Raw genomic sequence first — 18,123 nt, 5'->3', positions numbered from 1 at the left:
ATCCTAACCAAGTAAAATTACAGCAGTATTATTGAATGTACTTGAGGTGAAGTAGTTTATGACTTTATACAGTACAGGAATTCAGTCTAGTGGTTCCCAACCTAGGGGTCGGTCCCCTCTAAAGGATCACAAGATAAATCTGTGGGGTCATGAGAGGTTGTTTCTCTAATCTTGGCTAGATGGATCATTTTACCTCTTTGGACCTCAACAATAAAACACTCAGAAGAGTTTAGAGAAGAAATCTCTCTTTGATAGAACTGCTTTCAACTCATGGACAGCTTAAATGTGACAAGGGGCCCCAACTAGACATGCTGGGGTAAAATCTTAATCTTTAATTACAAAAGTAATTTGTAACTGTAACTGTCAATACAAAATGTGGAAAAAAAACAAACAAAATCCCTCTGAAGTACCTCAAAATTGTACTCAAGTACAGTACAGAAATTTACTAAAGTTACTTACCACCAATGTAAATCAAACAAACAAGTTTACTGTCACTTTATTAACTTAAACATCAGCATTTTTTTTGTAAACATGCAATGCAAATGACAGCATTCAGACCAAAAGTCCTGTCAAGAGGACCACCAATTTCCACTTGATTAAGTCTTATTGAAGGAAAGCTAGATGTTCATCAAGGCTGACATTGGCACTAAAGTTCAAACACAATAGCAAGGACACTGCAGTGCAAAATAACAGTCCCATAAGTCTTTGCAGGAACAGATGGGTTTAAATTGCTGCAGGTGCTCTATGCTATGTGGCCTGTAAGGGCAACCTGGCCCAGAGAGACCCACAGTTGGCAGCAATAGCGATTCGTTCGCCACGTGCATCACGGAAGACCCTCACCACTTGTTGAAATGTAAATGGACAAGTCACACAAGGAAAAGAAATGGCAGATGCATAATGACGCACAAAGATATCAGTCAACAAAACAGTGTGAGACGTGTTGAGCAGGTGTCTTCACAGGTCACCTACAGATCACACACTGTTTGAGATGTGGGACAAAGTTGGCTAAAAGAATCTCATGTGACACTGACAGTTAAAAATGTATGATATATGAATCCTAATGAATTTATGTGTCATCATGATGATATTTGTATTCCCAGAGGTCAATAGGAAAGGTCAGAGGTCACTCCGAGTCACTGGAGTCCAGGTTGCGGCTGCAGAGGCAGACAGTGCAGCCCATCACTCCAGACAGAGTCAGGATAGCCAGCAGGATGGCCCACCAGTGTGCCTGCATAGGATAAATGAAAACATAGTCAAATAGTTATAGTATAGTTATAGTATAGTATTCAAATAGTTATTAGATTTCAATATGTACCCAATGTTATGTAAAAGCCAATGTTACCTCCCAAAATACCTGGTGAAGACATTTTAATTCAATATGCGACTCACTAAATATTGAATTAAATCAATTGGAGTTCACAATGTCAAAGCTTAAACAGCATTTCCACCCACAGTAATTTCCCCAAACTCACCCACATACATACTTACATGTGTTGTAATCTGTCAGCATCAAAACACAAGAAAGTTGCCAACAACTTTAGTTTAGGTTCTTTTTAACCCCTAGTTGTTAATGGGTGATTTCTGTCTCTCCAGTAAAACCAGATGGCTGATCCATGAGGTGCTCAGCACAAGTGGGCATTCCTGATTCTCCATGCTGTCATGAGAAACTAAACTTCAAAGCCAGCTACGACTGAAACACTGAAGGCAGCTGAACATCAAGGCAGGAAGTTTAAAAAAACACGCTGAGCTGAGGCAAACATCTGCTGCATCTCAACAAAGATGACGTCCTCAGCCATAGTATAATGTAAATAATTGTTTTTAACCACATGACCTGATCACCTATCAGGTAATTTGAGTTAGTGGAGCAACTTTATGTCCAAATTTATAAACTCATCATGTAACTGTATTATGTGATAATATAACGTCTTAGACACTAACTTTTCTTTTAAAAGTAAAGTAGAAAAAGACCAAAATCTTTTCGAAAGGGTTTGGCATCTGAACCACTAATTCAATTACACAGTGGAGCTTTCATTGTAACAAATACACATGTTTACAATCACACTGTGGCTTAAGCAATTTTTGACACATTGCTACCTTTTAGGTGTATTATCACTGGCAGCTGTTACTACCCTGTGCAGCCAGCTTAAATGTACAGCACAAGATTTAAACTATAAAAGAGACCACTAATGGCCAAAAGTGAAACTTTAACAATAGCCACTGTGGCCATTTGTCAATTAGACCTACTTGATAATGCTAAATTGTTATTCTGTATGGTGGCTAAAGTACAGAACAGTCATAGAGTGAGTAAAATAAGTTACACAGCAATATCTAGTATCTAAAGTTTGCTAACATTAGCCACAATGAGCAACTGGTCATACCACACTAAGTAAGGAGTGCTGACCATGTCTGTAGGAGCATGCCTGCATTTGTGTTCAGCTCTGCCTCAGACTTGTTATTTCTCTCCGTTTTTTGTAGTTTCACTCATGCTATGCCACCCCTACAAAAGCGGACTGGCCATCGGGAGTAGGCTACTGTGAGTGATGGTGGGCCGCTGGACAATTAGGCAGATAAACCACCTAGTATTAAAATGAAGACAAATAACTGCAGTTGAAAGTTGATTAGTAAGAACCTTAACTGACTTAATTGAATAGTCACTGAACCCTAGCCTAATTATTTGTGCTTCAGAAATCATGGATAAAAAACATGTGACAAAATGCAAAAGTGGTGCTGAAAAGTTGAGGGAGAAAAAAAGCTTCAGTGCCTCAACATTACAGACTTTTCTTTTGGTGCTGCTGCTACTTCACCTTCATCCACTCTGCTATGTCATCAAAGTCATCCAAATGGAGAAAGGAGTTTTTCAGTCTTGCGATGGGGCCATCTGCATCCAGCAGACGACACACGTGGAATTTGTCGCAGTATCCCCGGTTCCCTGAACACGGAGCCCCGCCGACCAAGGGCAACGCCTTACTCTGGAAGTAATGGGATAGCACGGAGGAGGCAGTGCTGGCACATGTCTCAGGCTTATCTGTCATTGATGCAGAGAAAGTCAAATTAAAATATACCATAATACACATCATATAGAATTTAAACATTTCTAACTTTGGTGCCCCCCCCAAGTGATAGAATCATTTTTCAACAAAAACAAAATAGGAAAGGGAATTTGAAACACAGATTCCAAACTTCTATGGCACCAAAGCATCCAGGACCACAACTGACTGTAAGACATTTCTTGCACAGCTCCTTAACAAAACACCTGATGTTATTCTTCGGATACGGACCACCACGTCAGGTGGTGTTTCTTGTGCTAGTTTTGAAGTAAAACAATAATGTCTGAGGGTAGCCTCAGTACAAATTGACACATATTGTAAACACATTCCTCAGTAGTAGAGGACACATGCTTCTAGATACCAGGCTGCTGGCAGCACATGTGGCATTTGTCCTTCATGGAGTCTCCTGGACAGTCACATTGCTGAAGGCTGTGCTTCACACACGCAGACTCAGCACAGACCTGCAGAGAGAATTGGAGACACTCATTAAGAAGAAGTCTTTATCGGAAATTAAGAAATTTATTTTTTATACACGCATTGTTTGTTAACAATACTATTGACTGGATTGGTAGGTTTTTGTACTGTCAGCTGGACTTTTTGTTTGTTTAAACTGTTTGTTAAACTGTTCAAACTTCCCTAGCTCTGGATAAGGCTGAGGAAGTTCAGTTTAGGTCCATAAAAACTAGAACCCAACCAATATATCTGAGTGCCAATATTATTGGCCAATATGATGTATTTGCTGATAAATCGGTATATTTTTATAACAACAATAAATAAATAATTTTAAAAAAGACAGAAGACGGATCCTTCAATCATGTTATGAGTGTTGTCATTGCATAGTTTGTCCACCAAAGCGCACTCTGCAACTTCTCTCTTGGCAACAGGCCAGTTTGCCACAAATCGCCACAAAACACAGCAATCAGCTGACATAATCAGCTGTACCTTTGTTTAAAGTACTATTTATAACAATAAAAAAGGTTTCTTTTTAAACTTATGTCACATGTCACTTATGTCACTTTTTAAACTCATGACATATAGGAATATCGGATTTTAAAATCCTCCAATATCAAAATTGGTATTGGTCTTAAAAATCCCATATCGGTCAGGCTCTAATATAAACCTTGGAAAAAGGTTGAAGGTATAGCTAAATTAGGATAAAAATAGTAAAATTATTCAAAGTATTTTGTTTACTGTTCAAGGCATCCATATGACAGGAGTTCCTGCAAACTGATTTTCATATTGTTTGAAAATTCTGTCAATGGATGCCTTGAATATATGTGTGGTTTTCCTTGCGTTTCCTAAAATTGTATCTGCATTAGTTTATTTTGCATTTCTCTGACACCTTTCACAATACAGCTACAATTATTCAAATTGTATAAATATAGTTTATTGTTTACCAAGACTGTGGGAACACATTCTGGACAGTTTAATCTTTGGCCAACGCTTTGTATTGTTAGTAATTTGCATCAACAAATCCTATTTTCTTCAAAAGTGTTTTGAAGAACTGGACCCAAAAAAATGTTTTTGACTTTGTTTATTTGTACGGAGTTGTCAGAGTTTCTTGTTTTCTGCTCATTTGATTCTAAGAAAGATTTTAGCATTCAGTGAACAATGTGAGTATTAGTCAGTTGAAACTATTTATAATTCATTTGGACAATATAACTGAAAGGCCACCTTCATATTTGGAACCTTTTTCTTGGATTATCAAATTCCCACATGCCCCTTAAAGATCTTTTCCAGATATTATGTTCCCTGCTCCTAGATCAGGTCAGAGGTCAGCACACTTAGCACCTCTGGAGAGCAATATATCCAGAATGATGACGCAACATTCACAGCTGGAAAAAATTCCTTGCCTCTCCTGCTCAGAGGACAGCGGTTTATCAGAAGATGTTTAACGTCAGAGGAAATTTGGTCAAGATGAAACTTGTCTCATGGTAACATGGATTATATTTGATTTTTTCTCAGTAATGCTGTGTTGTAATGATGCGTGTGTTTACAAATAAATTGGATCATGAGCACAATTATTGGACAGTGATCTGTCCAATAATCTGATTGAATCCAGATGATTTTCAACTTCATGTTAGCTGATATATAAACAGAAAAGTCTTGATATGGCATTGAAGTAGTTCACTAACAATATCATATTAGCAACAATCTATGAATAGCTAGAATTTTGTTTTAATCAGTTATTTAAATTGAACATTTTGAAGCTACAATAAAACAAGATGGTTATTTAAAGGTATTGAAATAATGCTAGAGGCAGGTTTTAAAGAACCGAACAGGTCTGTTTGCAGGTTTTATATCAATAAAAAGTAACTTAAACCAGACTGAAGAGCTGTGTTTCATTGCCCTTTCTGATTGAATGTTTCATGTCTCTCCTCTGACCACATGCAGAATCAGTGATGGGTGTGGTCGAGGTGTGCTTTGTTTTTTCCTGTAACCAGGGTTCAAGTTACTAGGGGGGATTTGGGGTCTGACCCCCTAATTAAGACATGGTCCGAACAGATCAGGGGGATGAAACATTTATATACAGTCCCCTCCAAAAGTATTGAAACGGTAAGGCAAATTCCTTTTTTTGTTGCACACTGAAGACATTTGGGTTCAAGATCAAAAGATGAGTATGAGACAAGATTTCAGCTCTCATTTCCTGGTATTTACATCTAGATGTGTTAAACAACTCAGGACATATCACCATTTGTTTGAACACACCCATTTTTCAAGTGAGCAAAAGTATTGGAACATGTGACTGACATGTTTCTTGTTGCCCAGGTGTTGCCTTTTAGGTTGACTGTCCAAACATTAAACAGCTCTGCATGACTAGTCTAAGTTTTCATCCTTGGTTCAAACCTATAAAGACTGCATTTCCTGTTAAAGAGGATAAACCAACATGAAGACCAGAGAGCTCTCTGTGGGAGAAAAGCAAGCCATTGTCAAAAAGCACTGAAAGAAGCTGCGGTAAAAGCCTGGAATAGCATCACAAATGAAAAATGCAACAGTTTGGTAATGTCGATGGTTCGCAGGCTTGAGGCAGTTATTGCAAGCAAGAGTTATGCCACCAAGTTTTAAATGTTATTTACTTTAAAATTATTTGTTTCCATTACTTTTGCTCACCTAATAATGCTGTGGTCTAATACAAATGGTGATATGACCTGAGTTGTTTAACACATCTAGATGTGAATACCACATCCACTCTTGTCTCATGAACTCATCTTTTGATCTTAAACCCAAATGTCTTCAGTGAACAACAAAAACAAAGGAATTTGCCTTACTGTTCCAATACTTTTGGAGGAGACTGTGTCCTTCTTACATGTAATCTTAAATGTTACATCCCCATATTCATGTCTACATATTTCCATATTTATCTAATACAATCTCAGACCCCCCCTCAAGTGGACCATACCATTTTTTAACCTTGATGTTAGTTGAAGGTCATGTCTGACTGCCTCACTACGTGACTTGCTGACAATTTTGCTCTAGAATATTTGGCTTTGTTTGGCCCTGGTTGATGCCCCCGATTGTCAGTGTATAATTAACACTCTGCCTGTAACCACACACAGCAGTGATATCCGTGTACTCACACATCCTGTAGTACAGTTCTATATCACTGCAGCAGGGTGAAAAGTTAAATCCCATTAATATGCTGTTAAATTGCTCTACTCATTTGTCATACTGTTCCTTAAACTGTGTAATTCACCAGAGTGAACACTAACTTAATCGTTTGTGTCAATATTGTCACATTGTTGCTGTGTGATAATGCAGCTAAACACAGACTGATTGGAAAGGTTTGCACTTCATTACCTCACAACATTATAATGTGGCTTTGACAAAACATAAAATATTGAGAGCTTTTTTATTTAATTTTTTTTTTAAACTTCATTTATCCAAAAATAAATGGAAAGAAATGGATGACCGAAAGAGTGGACACAATGTTTAGAAATTTCTAAACACAGTAGCATGGTTGGTAAAATAATAAGCTATGAGGCTGAGTGTAAGTGATATGTAGTCAATGGGCTTAGACATGTAAAATTGCTGGTATGATCCATTATATAAAGCCATCAATTCCCAAATCTAAATTATACAGCAGTTAATCTAAATCTATAAGTTTGTTCATAAACTTGAGACAAGAAAAGTTCTGTGCTTATACAAGTAAGCTAATAGGTCAAGAATGAACTCTGAAACTCAAGTTTTCAGCCAGCATGATTAAGAAGTCCTTTAAGCATTCAAAAAATATAAATTTGAACATCAATTTTTTTCAGGACCAGCTTTGCAACACTGTTCACTTGCACACATTGGCTTATTGGGCAATGTGGTTGAACCGTGTTGAGTCAGACGGTGGTGTGGTGAACGTGGCTGCCTCACCCCGCTCAGGCAGACACGCGTGCCCTGACTGCAGACTGTAAGGTTTTCCTTGGCGATTGGCTTGGGGCAGATTGGGGAGAGGCCTGAACACACTCTCTCTTTCAGACAGTCTGTCGCCTCATCACACGTCTGACCCGCCGGCTTAAACTCACAGTCCCGACCGCAGCACAGGCCCTGGCTTGGACTGATGGACGAATAAGAAACATCATACACATAGAGTCAGCGTGGCGGATAAACGTGAAAGCTGCATTTAAACAGAACAAAGACACACCTAGACGACAGAACATCAACAAAATAGAATATCGTCGAAATAGTTTTGATGAGAGTGGTGTTTTTCTTTAATCAAAAAAGTGAGAAATAGCTTATCCTAAATTCTCCTGATTCACCTCTTATACACTCTGATGGTCTGTGAATGTTCACTTGTATAGTACCTGCAGACTTTACCAGGCTTGAGGCGACACTGGACTCCTACAGGCTCTTTAGCGCCGAAGCAGCAGAGGTCTTTGTGGTTGTGACCGACATCACACTCCTCGTCCCCCTCCACAATCTGGTTACCACAGATGGGCTGATCACTGACTGACCAACAATAACAGACACACAGATAAACACACACATCCACTGAAAGTCAAGATAATTATTTACAGTGACTAATGTGCAGTGTAAACATTTGGCCTCGGCTCTGCATGACTCAGCAACTTGCAGGTGGATGCTGTCTGATCTTTGTTTTCCCTCACCCACAAAGCAGTCATCCTTTTTCAGTTTCAGGATCCTGCTGATGTGTTTGATGCTGCAGGGCGAGAACTTATCATTGTTTTCACGCACCTCGTCTGTGGCGTGAGGGAACATCAGGTACCTGCCTTTACCGCCAGTGGAGCCGAGGTTCCCGCAGTTTGAGCCCTCATCGTGCTGGAACACAGACAAAATACCAGAAATTAACTTAATTTTTCTGGGTAAGTCTTCACTCTGAGCACATGGGATAAGCAGTTATTTTTAACATTTCCATTCAAAGTACTCAGCTGCAGACAGAAACAGCAGGGAGAAACGAGTGATGATCTAACCGAGCTGAAACCATTTGTTTCCATCCGAATCACAGATGGGGGAATTGAGTCCCTTTATTGCTGACCTCAGTAGCTTGAAGGTCTACGCAGACAGTAAACATGTTTTCTATGGACAGTGTCTGCACATGATGGTGCCTGTAACGTCAGTGATACTACAGACATTTTAAAGTTATCTTTGCTGTATTTTCAAATAACTAAAAAAAAACAAAAACATATCCCTTATGCAGCCAAAAGATCCCTGGAATTGGGTGGCCCTGAAACAGCAGAGGAATGCTGTGCTCCACATGTGTGACACAGAGGACAGAACAGAGAGATCCTCCTGTGCTGGTTAGAGATTTTATTTGTTAAACAATATTTGGAGCTTGTGTTCTCTAGATGTCAAACTCACTGGTGAATTAAGAGACCAAAGGAGTAGATTTATAATTAACATGGACACATGTGGTGGGGAACATGTTTTGATGAGGGTATTTCTGCATCTGTTCTTCATTAGTTTGATGGATAAAATGAGTGTAAATTTTATAGTCTTCACTCTATCTATCAGTATCTGCAGCTTTGGGGTTTGAAGGACTGCGTGTCACAGCAGATGTGCTGTTTCTTAAGAAGAATACATTTATTTTTATTGTTTATTGGTATCATATAATTTAGTATCACTGAGGAATGTTAAGCAACATTTTGAGTCAACTTAGTCTTATGTTTCCACTATAATGTGCTGTTCTCTCACCTCAGCCATTTTGTGGTGTCTCAGCTCAAAATTACAACTTGTAAGTTCCACTGTACACCAACAGAAAAGGAAACAACAAAGTATGTGTAAATATCAGTACTGTACTCTGTACAATTTGCAGATTTCCTGCCCTTCCTGTTTACTTCTTGAACACTGTAGTGGCTTTACAAAGTCTACAAGTGTTATCACAGATGTAACCTAGAAGCAGTTTTAACAAACAGCTTATCAAGAAAAATGTTGGGACTGTAAAGCTTTTCTGTCTCTGGGAAATCTTTTTCAGTGAAGTCTCCTCTAAATCCTATGTTGTGACTTGTAATTACTGTACTGTATGTTGTGTTGTACATTTATCTTATTTCCATTTGTTTGGACAATTTAGAAATTTCATATTGAAACAATTATTTGATTAGTTATTCAACAAAAAACATAACGGGAAACTCTTTTGATATTTGATTAATTGTTTCATTGTAATATTTGGGGGTTTTGGACTGTTGGTTGGAAATTTAAAGGTGACCCGCTGGACAATTTTCATTATTTTCTGACCCTATAACCAAAACGATTAATTATTTAATCACAATCTCATTGAGTCATTGTAATAATCAATAAAAAATGGTAGTTGCTGCTCTAATTAATCTAAAGGTACTTGTGCACAAACTGTAATACTAATAGCAAGAATTAAATGAAATAAAAAGGAGCCGGACAACAAAAGAAATTTAATATATATATATATATTTTTTTTTTTGTACAATATTTCAATTTACCTTTCTCCTGAGCAGTACATTGATCCACAGCACATGGAAAGCCACTGTACTGTTTGCATGTATGGTTGCAAGGCAAGTAGGCCAAAGGTCAAAGCAGCTCTTTACCCAGAATTCACTATTGCGTCAAAGCCCACCCCCTGTCTTTCCTCCATGGTGCCTGCCACAAATCTCAGGTGAAGCCAGTGCTCAGATCTCACCATGTGCTTCTTTCTGCCTGTCTGGCCTTGGAACAATGAGACATGCCAGTCACATTCCCATCCAGGCAGGAGCAGGTGAACATACTGTAGTTAAATTTATAAAAAGCCAGCAGGGTCTGACATAGCAGAACAAATCTGCTCAGGAACAGGACTCTTTGGTGAACAGGACTCTTTGGTCTGTGGAAGTGTGAATAACAGAGGGCAGGGTGAAAAAAGACGGAGGAGCGCTGCTGGCATTTTGGGAAGTGGGAGAAAGGTTGCATGTGTTAGCACCATCACACATGGAGAGGAGGCATGCATTTGGGCGCAGCTGTGTGTTGTTATGGTGGGGGTGGACAGGGTTGGGGAGTAATGGATTACATGTAACGGCGTTACGTAATCAGGATTTTAAAAAAAGTAAATGTATTCCGTTACGGTACAGAAAAAATAGACGTAATCAGATTACAGGTACAATTTGTAAAATCGGGGATTACTCATAGGGATTACTTTAAGCACAAAGTTTCCAAAGCTATCCATCAGAAAGCTGTGTGTAAGTCATGTCAATACTGGATTCAATGTTGGTCTTAGAGGCTGTGTTTGGTGCTTTTCATGCCGTGTTCACTGGGAGGCTGCTGAGCAACGTTTCGTTGCCTGCTCGCCTGGCTGCAGTTCCCAATCAGGCACCGCACCCCGCAATCACACCTACACAGATTTTGTATATTTCTCTAAAAATACACTGAGCAGACAACACATCATTGATACTTCTCCTGTCTTCATTTGGCTATTTGGCATTGAAGTAATTCAAAACTACCTAAAAGTAATCAGGTTACATTACTTTTATTTTGTGGTACTTGGATTACATTGCTGATTACATTTTTTAACAAGTAATACCAATACGTAATTGGACCAGATTACATTTTTAAAGTAATCCTCCAAACCCTGTGGGTGCATGATAGTGGTAGCACTCAGATCTTTTACTTGAAGTATACAAGTAAATACACATATACAATACACACAATAACCTTGGCTTTCAGATACATGTAATGGATGAAAATGCTTGAATGTGTTTCCCATGCCAATCAAGCCCCACTGAATTAGGTAAAAACTGCTATGTTTCCCTTTAAGTACTCAAGTAAAGTACCTCAAAATTGTACTTAAGAACAGTACTTGAATTTCCCTCGGGATAAATAAAGTATATATCTATCTATCAATAAGTACATGAGTAAATGTACTTAGTTACTTTCTACCACTGGTGAATGAGGTTCTAAAGCCTTGCATATGAACATAAACAGATAATAACGGTGAGGAGAAAGAGAGAGAGAAATCAGAGATCCTCCTGTTCTCTTGTTTCAGATTATCCACCGAAGCCGAGCCAAGGGTCTCAAAAAAACAAGCCAGTCAATAAAGGCCAAGGTCTCCAATGCCCACATAAGTGAATCATTCACAGACAATTTGTTCCGGTGCAGCGCAAACAGCCATGTATGCCTTGTGAGAATATGTGATGTCTACATTTTCAATCACAGAGATTCGTCATGTCGGATTATCATTCAGTACCACGCTGTCTTATGTTAAGACTAGAAAGTGTTTGAATTCCTGGGGTCTGGGGCACCAAAAGGGGTTCAGGGTAAAACTACCAATGTTTCATGTAAAATCTGAGCTCAACAAAAGCTCAGTGGAGCGTGTTTAGTGTTTCTTGCACTTTCATTGAGTGAACCTTTTAAACAGCAGATAAGGGTTAAGCATTGCCGGTGGCTCCATTCAATTTGAGTGCCTAGTGAGACAGTCGATTAAAAAAGTTTTAACAATACCAGGATCCTGCAAATGGAACACTTAGTTAACGTTATTAATTATACTGGAACGTTAAAATGTCTGCTTTGAAAAAAAGCCTATGAAGCAGTATCACCTAAAACATCCACAAAAGGACACAATTTTGGCTTCTTTCCCCCATATGATATTACATTTATAGTGATTTGTTTGTAAGCCGCTATTAATACACAATTTAAAAAGGGAATATCCACCCTGAAAAAGACTTTCACATTGGCAGTTTTAGTGATTTTGGACAGCTATGAATCTGCAACTGTCTATACTTCACTCCTTAAACTACAAAATCTGAGCCCCAAAACATGAATCCATGATGTCACCGTGTTTTTGTTGGAGTCGGTATTTTGTCTGTGTCCTACATCCAAATTATATGAATGTAGGGCAAATGAATTGGTCATAATCCTGTTTGTTCCAGGAAAATCCTCGCTGATACTGTTATGGCGTCCAAGAGTTGTTCCATTATTTACTGAGGAGCAGCTTCAGGATTTGTCCATGAATTACATCATCATTACAGTTTGTCATCAAGTATAAACTGCGCTCTACAAAACTGTGGATTTAGTATTCTAGTATTATTGCCAGAATCCTTAAAATCTATAATCATGGGATAAATTGTGTGCAATATTCACTCGAGTGTTTGGTTTCAGTGAGGCCATTTTGAGGATCCCCTCTTCAGTTAGTATCAGACAGATGCTGTTAGTATTTTGTAAACTCTGTGATGGCGACTGACCGGAGATCCCAAGCTGTGGCCGAGTTCATGAGCAAAGGTCAGCTGGACGTACCGAGGAGGCAGGAACTGTCCATAGTTCTGAATGGTGACCAGACCTGTGTTCAGGGTGGAGGGCTGGCCATTACGCAGGGTAGTCTGCTTGGAACATATACCTCCCCAGTTACCTGAAATACAGATAAGAGTATAAACAAGGAGTTTGTGGGTCTTATGGAGTAAATGACAGTTAAATTAATATTATGTAATATAAAAGTCTATGTCTTTTGCAAAATATGTCATTTATGTATTTTACCACTTAGTTCACAGTAGGTTTTGATGAAGCTGACAGCTCATGAATGCATCATGATTGAACCTAATTCCAACTGCAGTAACTAGGGATGGGGATGGAGACCCAGTTTCAAAATTTCTCAAAACCCGGAAATCAATAAGGTTGGAGCTTATCGATACTGCTATCAAGACTTGCAGGCTATGATGTAACGTTATGTCTTGAGCGACAAATGTGATTTAATTTGAAACGCAATGGATAAGAAAATCATCAGGCTGCAAACCTTCGCAAGTAAAAAGAAAATACTTTATCAATACACCTGTCTGTAAGGTAAGGTTAAACATGTAGAAATGGTTAATTTAATCATCTCTGTCCTCAGTATCTCATCCTGTATGTTTTATATAAGCACAGCTATCGCTAGCTTGGCATTAGCCAAATGTTAAAATCAAGCTAAATAGAACGCTGTCTGTCTGGAGCACAGACTGGTCTGTAGTCTTAAAAACTCAGCTGCTGGCTGAGACAAACCAGCCGCTCCTCCTTCTACCTGGTAATGTTACCTGCAGCCAGCGAGAGAGGAGGAGGGACTGATGCAGACTGATGTTATTCTTTCTAAACGTCACTCACTACTTGTGATGTCAGATAAAGTTATTGAGTTACTTTGCTGTTGTAAACATTAATGTTGCTGCTCTAGAAACAACATTTAGCTGTATTTAAAATATTAAATTAAAAACAACCAGGCAGTTAATATGTACACTTCAATATATGTTTATTTATGGCAAGTGATATGTCATCTCAATATATAACGTTATCGCACATTGAATATTTTCCTTATACCGTGCAGACCTACCTCATGCCCGTAGGGTCTGGTCTTACCAAATAAACATCACTAAATAATAGTAAAGCATCGATAGTGGTATCGATAAAGAATCGGATCATTAAGCAGTCTCAATATGGGTATCAATATCAATAAAAATTAATGATCCCCATCCCTAGCAGTAACTGTGTTCATACTGTAGATTCAACAAGCTCAATAAAAACAGCCGCAGACCTAATGAAAGCTTATCGTGTCACTTTGTAGTACAGTATCGTTGCATAACTGACCTTGTCTTTCTGGAAATACCTTACCAACAATGTGTTGGTACTGAAGTGTTATCAACCTCTGAGGCCCCTGTAAGGGGAGGTGTGGACAAATAGACTAACAGACCTGCTGAGCCATTTGACCTTCAGTGGTCTGTGGTGACTTTTGGGTTTACGTAACATCCTTGAAAGCCCCTCTCACAATTCCAAACAGCTGACCACATTCACATGGATTGGTGGCTGGGTTGTAGTATTTTCTTTCTGCTGGCCAGCCAGGGTACTAGTTTTACAGAACCAGTCTGATTGGTTAAACGGAGCACCTATAGAAATGGTGCTCATGGATTAGAGTCTTTGCTCAAGATTTGACTTTTGGTAGTTCAACAAAAGCATCTCACACTTAAACAGGATCCATCCTTCTTGTTGAACAGTATATACAGACCAAAAAGGAACTAAATACTGAGCTTTGGAATATGCTAACCACCTGTACCTCTAATCCAAGTACAAGAAATTTACAAACACCATCTGGAGCCATCTCTATTCATGCTCTCCCTCTTCCATTACCATTTGCTTTGGTCATTTGCCCCTGCTCAAACACGGACACCAGTATGATCAAGTAACAGTAACTCTCAAAGTGTGACAGACAAAAATCTCAGGGTTAACACTTGATCCTTCTCTCTTTTGATAAGCACATTAAAGAAATCACCAAGATCGCCATTTTACACTAATGCAAGCTAAAATTACAACTTTTCTGTCGAAGGCTGATGCAGAGATCTTAATTCATGCCTTGTAATGTTTTGTTGTCTTATCACTCTGATCTCATTAAACTTTATGCATTGCGTTCAGCCAGGGTGAAGGCAGGAAACCGAGGTTTTGGACCCCAAATGCAGACACGGAGATGGAGCAGGGGCCTGTACCACGAAGCAGGCTTTGAGCTTATTGAGGTAACTTCGGGGTTAACCCTGGGTTTTCAGTACCACAATGGTGGTTCACTTCTTACTGGGGTAGATTGCCATTGAATGGCTAACCTGCTCCGGAGCAGATTATATTCCAGATAAGAGATCAACTCTATATGAATGCCGCCTATTGACCAATTGGCTCTTTTGGAAAATAAACTCTTATAGGGTGTAGCGATATCATCCTACAGAGACTGATTAAAAGCCTTAGGCTATTGTAGAATTACAGGTTTTTACAGTAAGCTTACTTACTGTTTTGAAATGCGTTTAATAGTTTTCATTTTCTCCCCAGTCCGTTTCACACAGCCCGTTGCGGCAGTTAAAATAAATAGGTTTCATTTTTCTTATGTGAGGCTGAATATTATGAGCAGTTTGGTTTGGGATATTGAAAAACTAAATTTCAGTATGAATGCAGGGTGTTTATTTTAGGTTAGTAGCTTTCTTATAGGCCTAATACAGAGACTGGTCATGTTCCGCCCCACCTTTAGTGATGTGAGCGCAGGTAATAAGGCGAGTTTTCAGTAGCCTAAATGTTGAGATTCAGTCTTTCACCACTATTTGAGCACATTTTATGGCCTGAATGGATTTTTTGTTTCATTGCTTTATGACGTTAATTTAGAACAATGTTTGGAACACTTTTGAATGTGTACTTTAAAAAACTTCTCGTCAATTCATTTTTGAAAGTGAGGTGGAACAACCACTTAGGCTATTCAGTGTCCGAGTATTTTAATGTGGAAATGCCGACACACAGCTGAGCTGAAAGAATAAGGCTGATATTTTCATACAGCTCATAAGAAAACGTTATTATAGACTACACCTGTTCATTTAGGCATTCACACTGTCTGCGATTTTCTGTCTCCCTGTATTTGTCAGCTTTTTGTTTGTAAAATATGACGCTCTGATGTCAGTAGACTTGTTCATGTCTGTGGCCTTTTCTTGTGGCCAGCCTGAGGCACACCTGTGTAATACCCAGGCTGTCTGATCAGCAGCTTGATATGCCACACCTGTGAAGTGGATAGATTATCTTGGCAAAGGAGAAGTGCTCACTAACACAGATTTAAACAGAGTTGTGAACAATATTTGAGAGAAATAGGCCTTTTGTGTACATAGAGAATGTCTTAGATCTTTGAACTCAGCTCATGATGAATGGGGGCAAAAACAAAAGTGTTCATAATTTTGTTCAGTGTACTTAAATACACAGGTGAGGGAGAAACTAATGACACACAGGTGGAAACACTATGACAATCATTGACGAGCACAAGAAGTAAAACATGAAAACACACACTAGGAGCCAACTAAACTACAAACTAAAACAGGAAATACAAAGCTCACAGAAAACACACAAGGAACGATGTTACAAAATAAAGCATATACAAAAGGAACACAGAGAAAAACAAACCCAGAACACTAGTGAAACCCATAACTACATAGAAACATAGGAAACAACTGAAAAACCACCCAACCACCCCAAAACCATTACATTTTGTCCCATCTGCTCTCCTTCTTGTCTCTCCCCAGAGTTAAAAAGAAGTCAGCAGGCTGCAGGGCCTTTTCCTGTTGTGACCCTGACCCTGTCCTTTAAATCTCAACTGAAAACTCATCTATCCTTCCATAATTCAAGCATCGACTTCTTCCAGTCATTGATCTGGATCTTCGTCCCCCATGGAGATTCAGACTCCCCCCTTCTCCTTTTCTCTCGCAAGTTCATGTTATCATGGTTCTCTCTCACTTTTTTCTTTAATTTTCTTAAATGGTTTTCCCTGTCAAAGGGTTTTTTGGGGGAGTTTTTGACTTGAGGGTCTAAAGACAGAGTGTATTGTTGTTGTATATTATACAGATTGTAAAGCCCCTTAAGGCAAATTAATTAATTCATTTGTGATATTGTGCTATGTAAAGAAAATTTACTTGACTGACTTGGTAACTTATTACCACCACCAAATGTTTCAATCAGCTATGGTGGGAGTGATTCCCATGTATCCGTCCTCTCTCTTCATTGGTTCCCTCACTTTGAGCCCATGTGAGGTTCGTGTTGGAAGTCCCTGCACTTTCCATGCAGTCACATGAAATTTACGTAACACCTCTTACACAATGTGGTCAGCAGTACCGTTTGGAGGGGTGAGGCTTGGAGGTGCACATCTGTTAAATTATTTAGGACCCATTTCAGAGAATTCACAGAGTTCACTTTGCGTCACTGAGGACTGTGGGAACCAGTCGTGGGCATCTGGATCTCCCACCAGCATGTTTTTGTTACACAGTGGGTGTAAGTGTGACGTGCAGGAACGGTGAGGGACAGTTAGAGGTTGAAAAACAAAAGTGCCCCCCATCTCTGCTGTTGTCAAAACAAGGGTACTGTGGTGGTTAGGAGCAAAGGCAATGCAGTTACACTACCATATAGGTGAAGCAGGCTGCCAGTGAAAATACAGTGAGACTATTCTCTTGGTGTTCACATGATGGCTTTTGCCAGAAATGAGAATGCACACTGAAATCTTTTAGCTTTTAGGGGACAACCTAGAGGTATGCAAGGAAATTATTAACTTTTCTTCTCACTGCTAAAAGTAAAAAACAATAGTTTCATATCCACAAACTGCCAGGCAAAACTCTGCAAACCAAATTAATCAAGAATTCTGGAAGCATTTCTTTAGCGTTTCCCCGCTTTTGACCTAAAATGGCTCCCATCATGAGCTACTATTCAAGGAACTGGGTTTCCTAGAAAGAGCTTACTTTGGAGGCCTGCGCTGTGTATTTTGGCAGCGCGTGCAGAGAGGGGGTGCCTTCCTTCTCGTCTTTGCCACAGAAAGGAGCTGTACTGAAAGACTCCTATTATTAGCTTGCTGGACAAACACAGTCCAGAGGAACAAACAGTCCTTCTTGCACCTGCACATCATGCACACACACACACACACCGTCAGGAGGAAACAAGCGCATACACACACACTGACAAACACAGGAGCAGAAACAAGAAACATACATGCAACAACTTTAAGAAATATTTAATCATACAGTAGGTTAGCAATTAATATCACGGACAAACATATGCAGGTACACAAACACATGGCACTCTTTTTATGGCACACACACATTCACATGGTTTATAGTGAAGAAACAAACAATAGTAAAGGGGCAGTTTTTCCTTGGATAAACATCCGGGGGGAGTCCCGGCATCC

At 39.2% G+C, this 18,123-nt stretch overlaps 1 protein-coding gene and 1 long non-coding RNA gene across 3 annotated transcripts in view; one reads left to right on the top strand and one right to left on the bottom strand.

The window, feature by feature from the left end:
• Positions 1-480: 480 nt before the first annotated feature.
• Positions 481-18,123, bottom strand: part of si:ch1073-396h14.1 (disintegrin and metalloproteinase domain-containing protein 10) — a 32,720-nt gene continuing 15,077 nt past the window's right edge. For both annotated transcript variants that reach the window (XM_038715975.1, XM_038715976.1), the window contains exons 9-15: positions 12,668-12,831; positions 8,141-8,312; positions 7,838-7,982; positions 7,407-7,590; positions 3,409-3,508; positions 2,805-3,025; positions 481-1,228 (exon numbers count right to left, since the gene is read on the bottom strand). In XM_038715975.1, the coding sequence (XP_038571903.1) occupies positions 1,124-1,228; positions 2,805-3,025; positions 3,409-3,508; positions 7,407-7,590; positions 7,838-7,982; positions 8,141-8,312; positions 12,668-12,831 (1,091 nt within the window). In that variant the 3' untranslated portion in view covers positions 481-1,123. The remainder of the gene's footprint in view (positions 1,229-2,804; positions 3,026-3,408; positions 3,509-7,406; positions 7,591-7,837; positions 7,983-8,140; positions 8,313-12,667; positions 12,832-18,123) is intronic.
• On the top strand, positions 8,219-18,021 carry LOC119900752. Its single transcript, XR_005444096.1, has 3 exons — positions 8,219-8,356; positions 14,850-14,947; positions 16,478-18,021. It is a non-coding gene; the product is annotated as an uncharacterized LOC119900752 (long non-coding RNA).

The sequence above is a fragment of the Micropterus salmoides genome, unplaced genomic scaffold (assembly GCF_014851395.1).
Source record: "Micropterus salmoides isolate LMB-PRFRI ecotype aquatic unplaced genomic scaffold, ASM1485139v1 Ms_hic_scaffold_13, whole genome shotgun sequence".
Classification (NCBI taxonomy): domain Eukaryota; kingdom Metazoa; phylum Chordata; class Actinopteri; order Centrarchiformes; family Centrarchidae; genus Micropterus; species Micropterus salmoides.
This window is presented reverse-complemented; position numbering and strand designations above follow the sequence as displayed.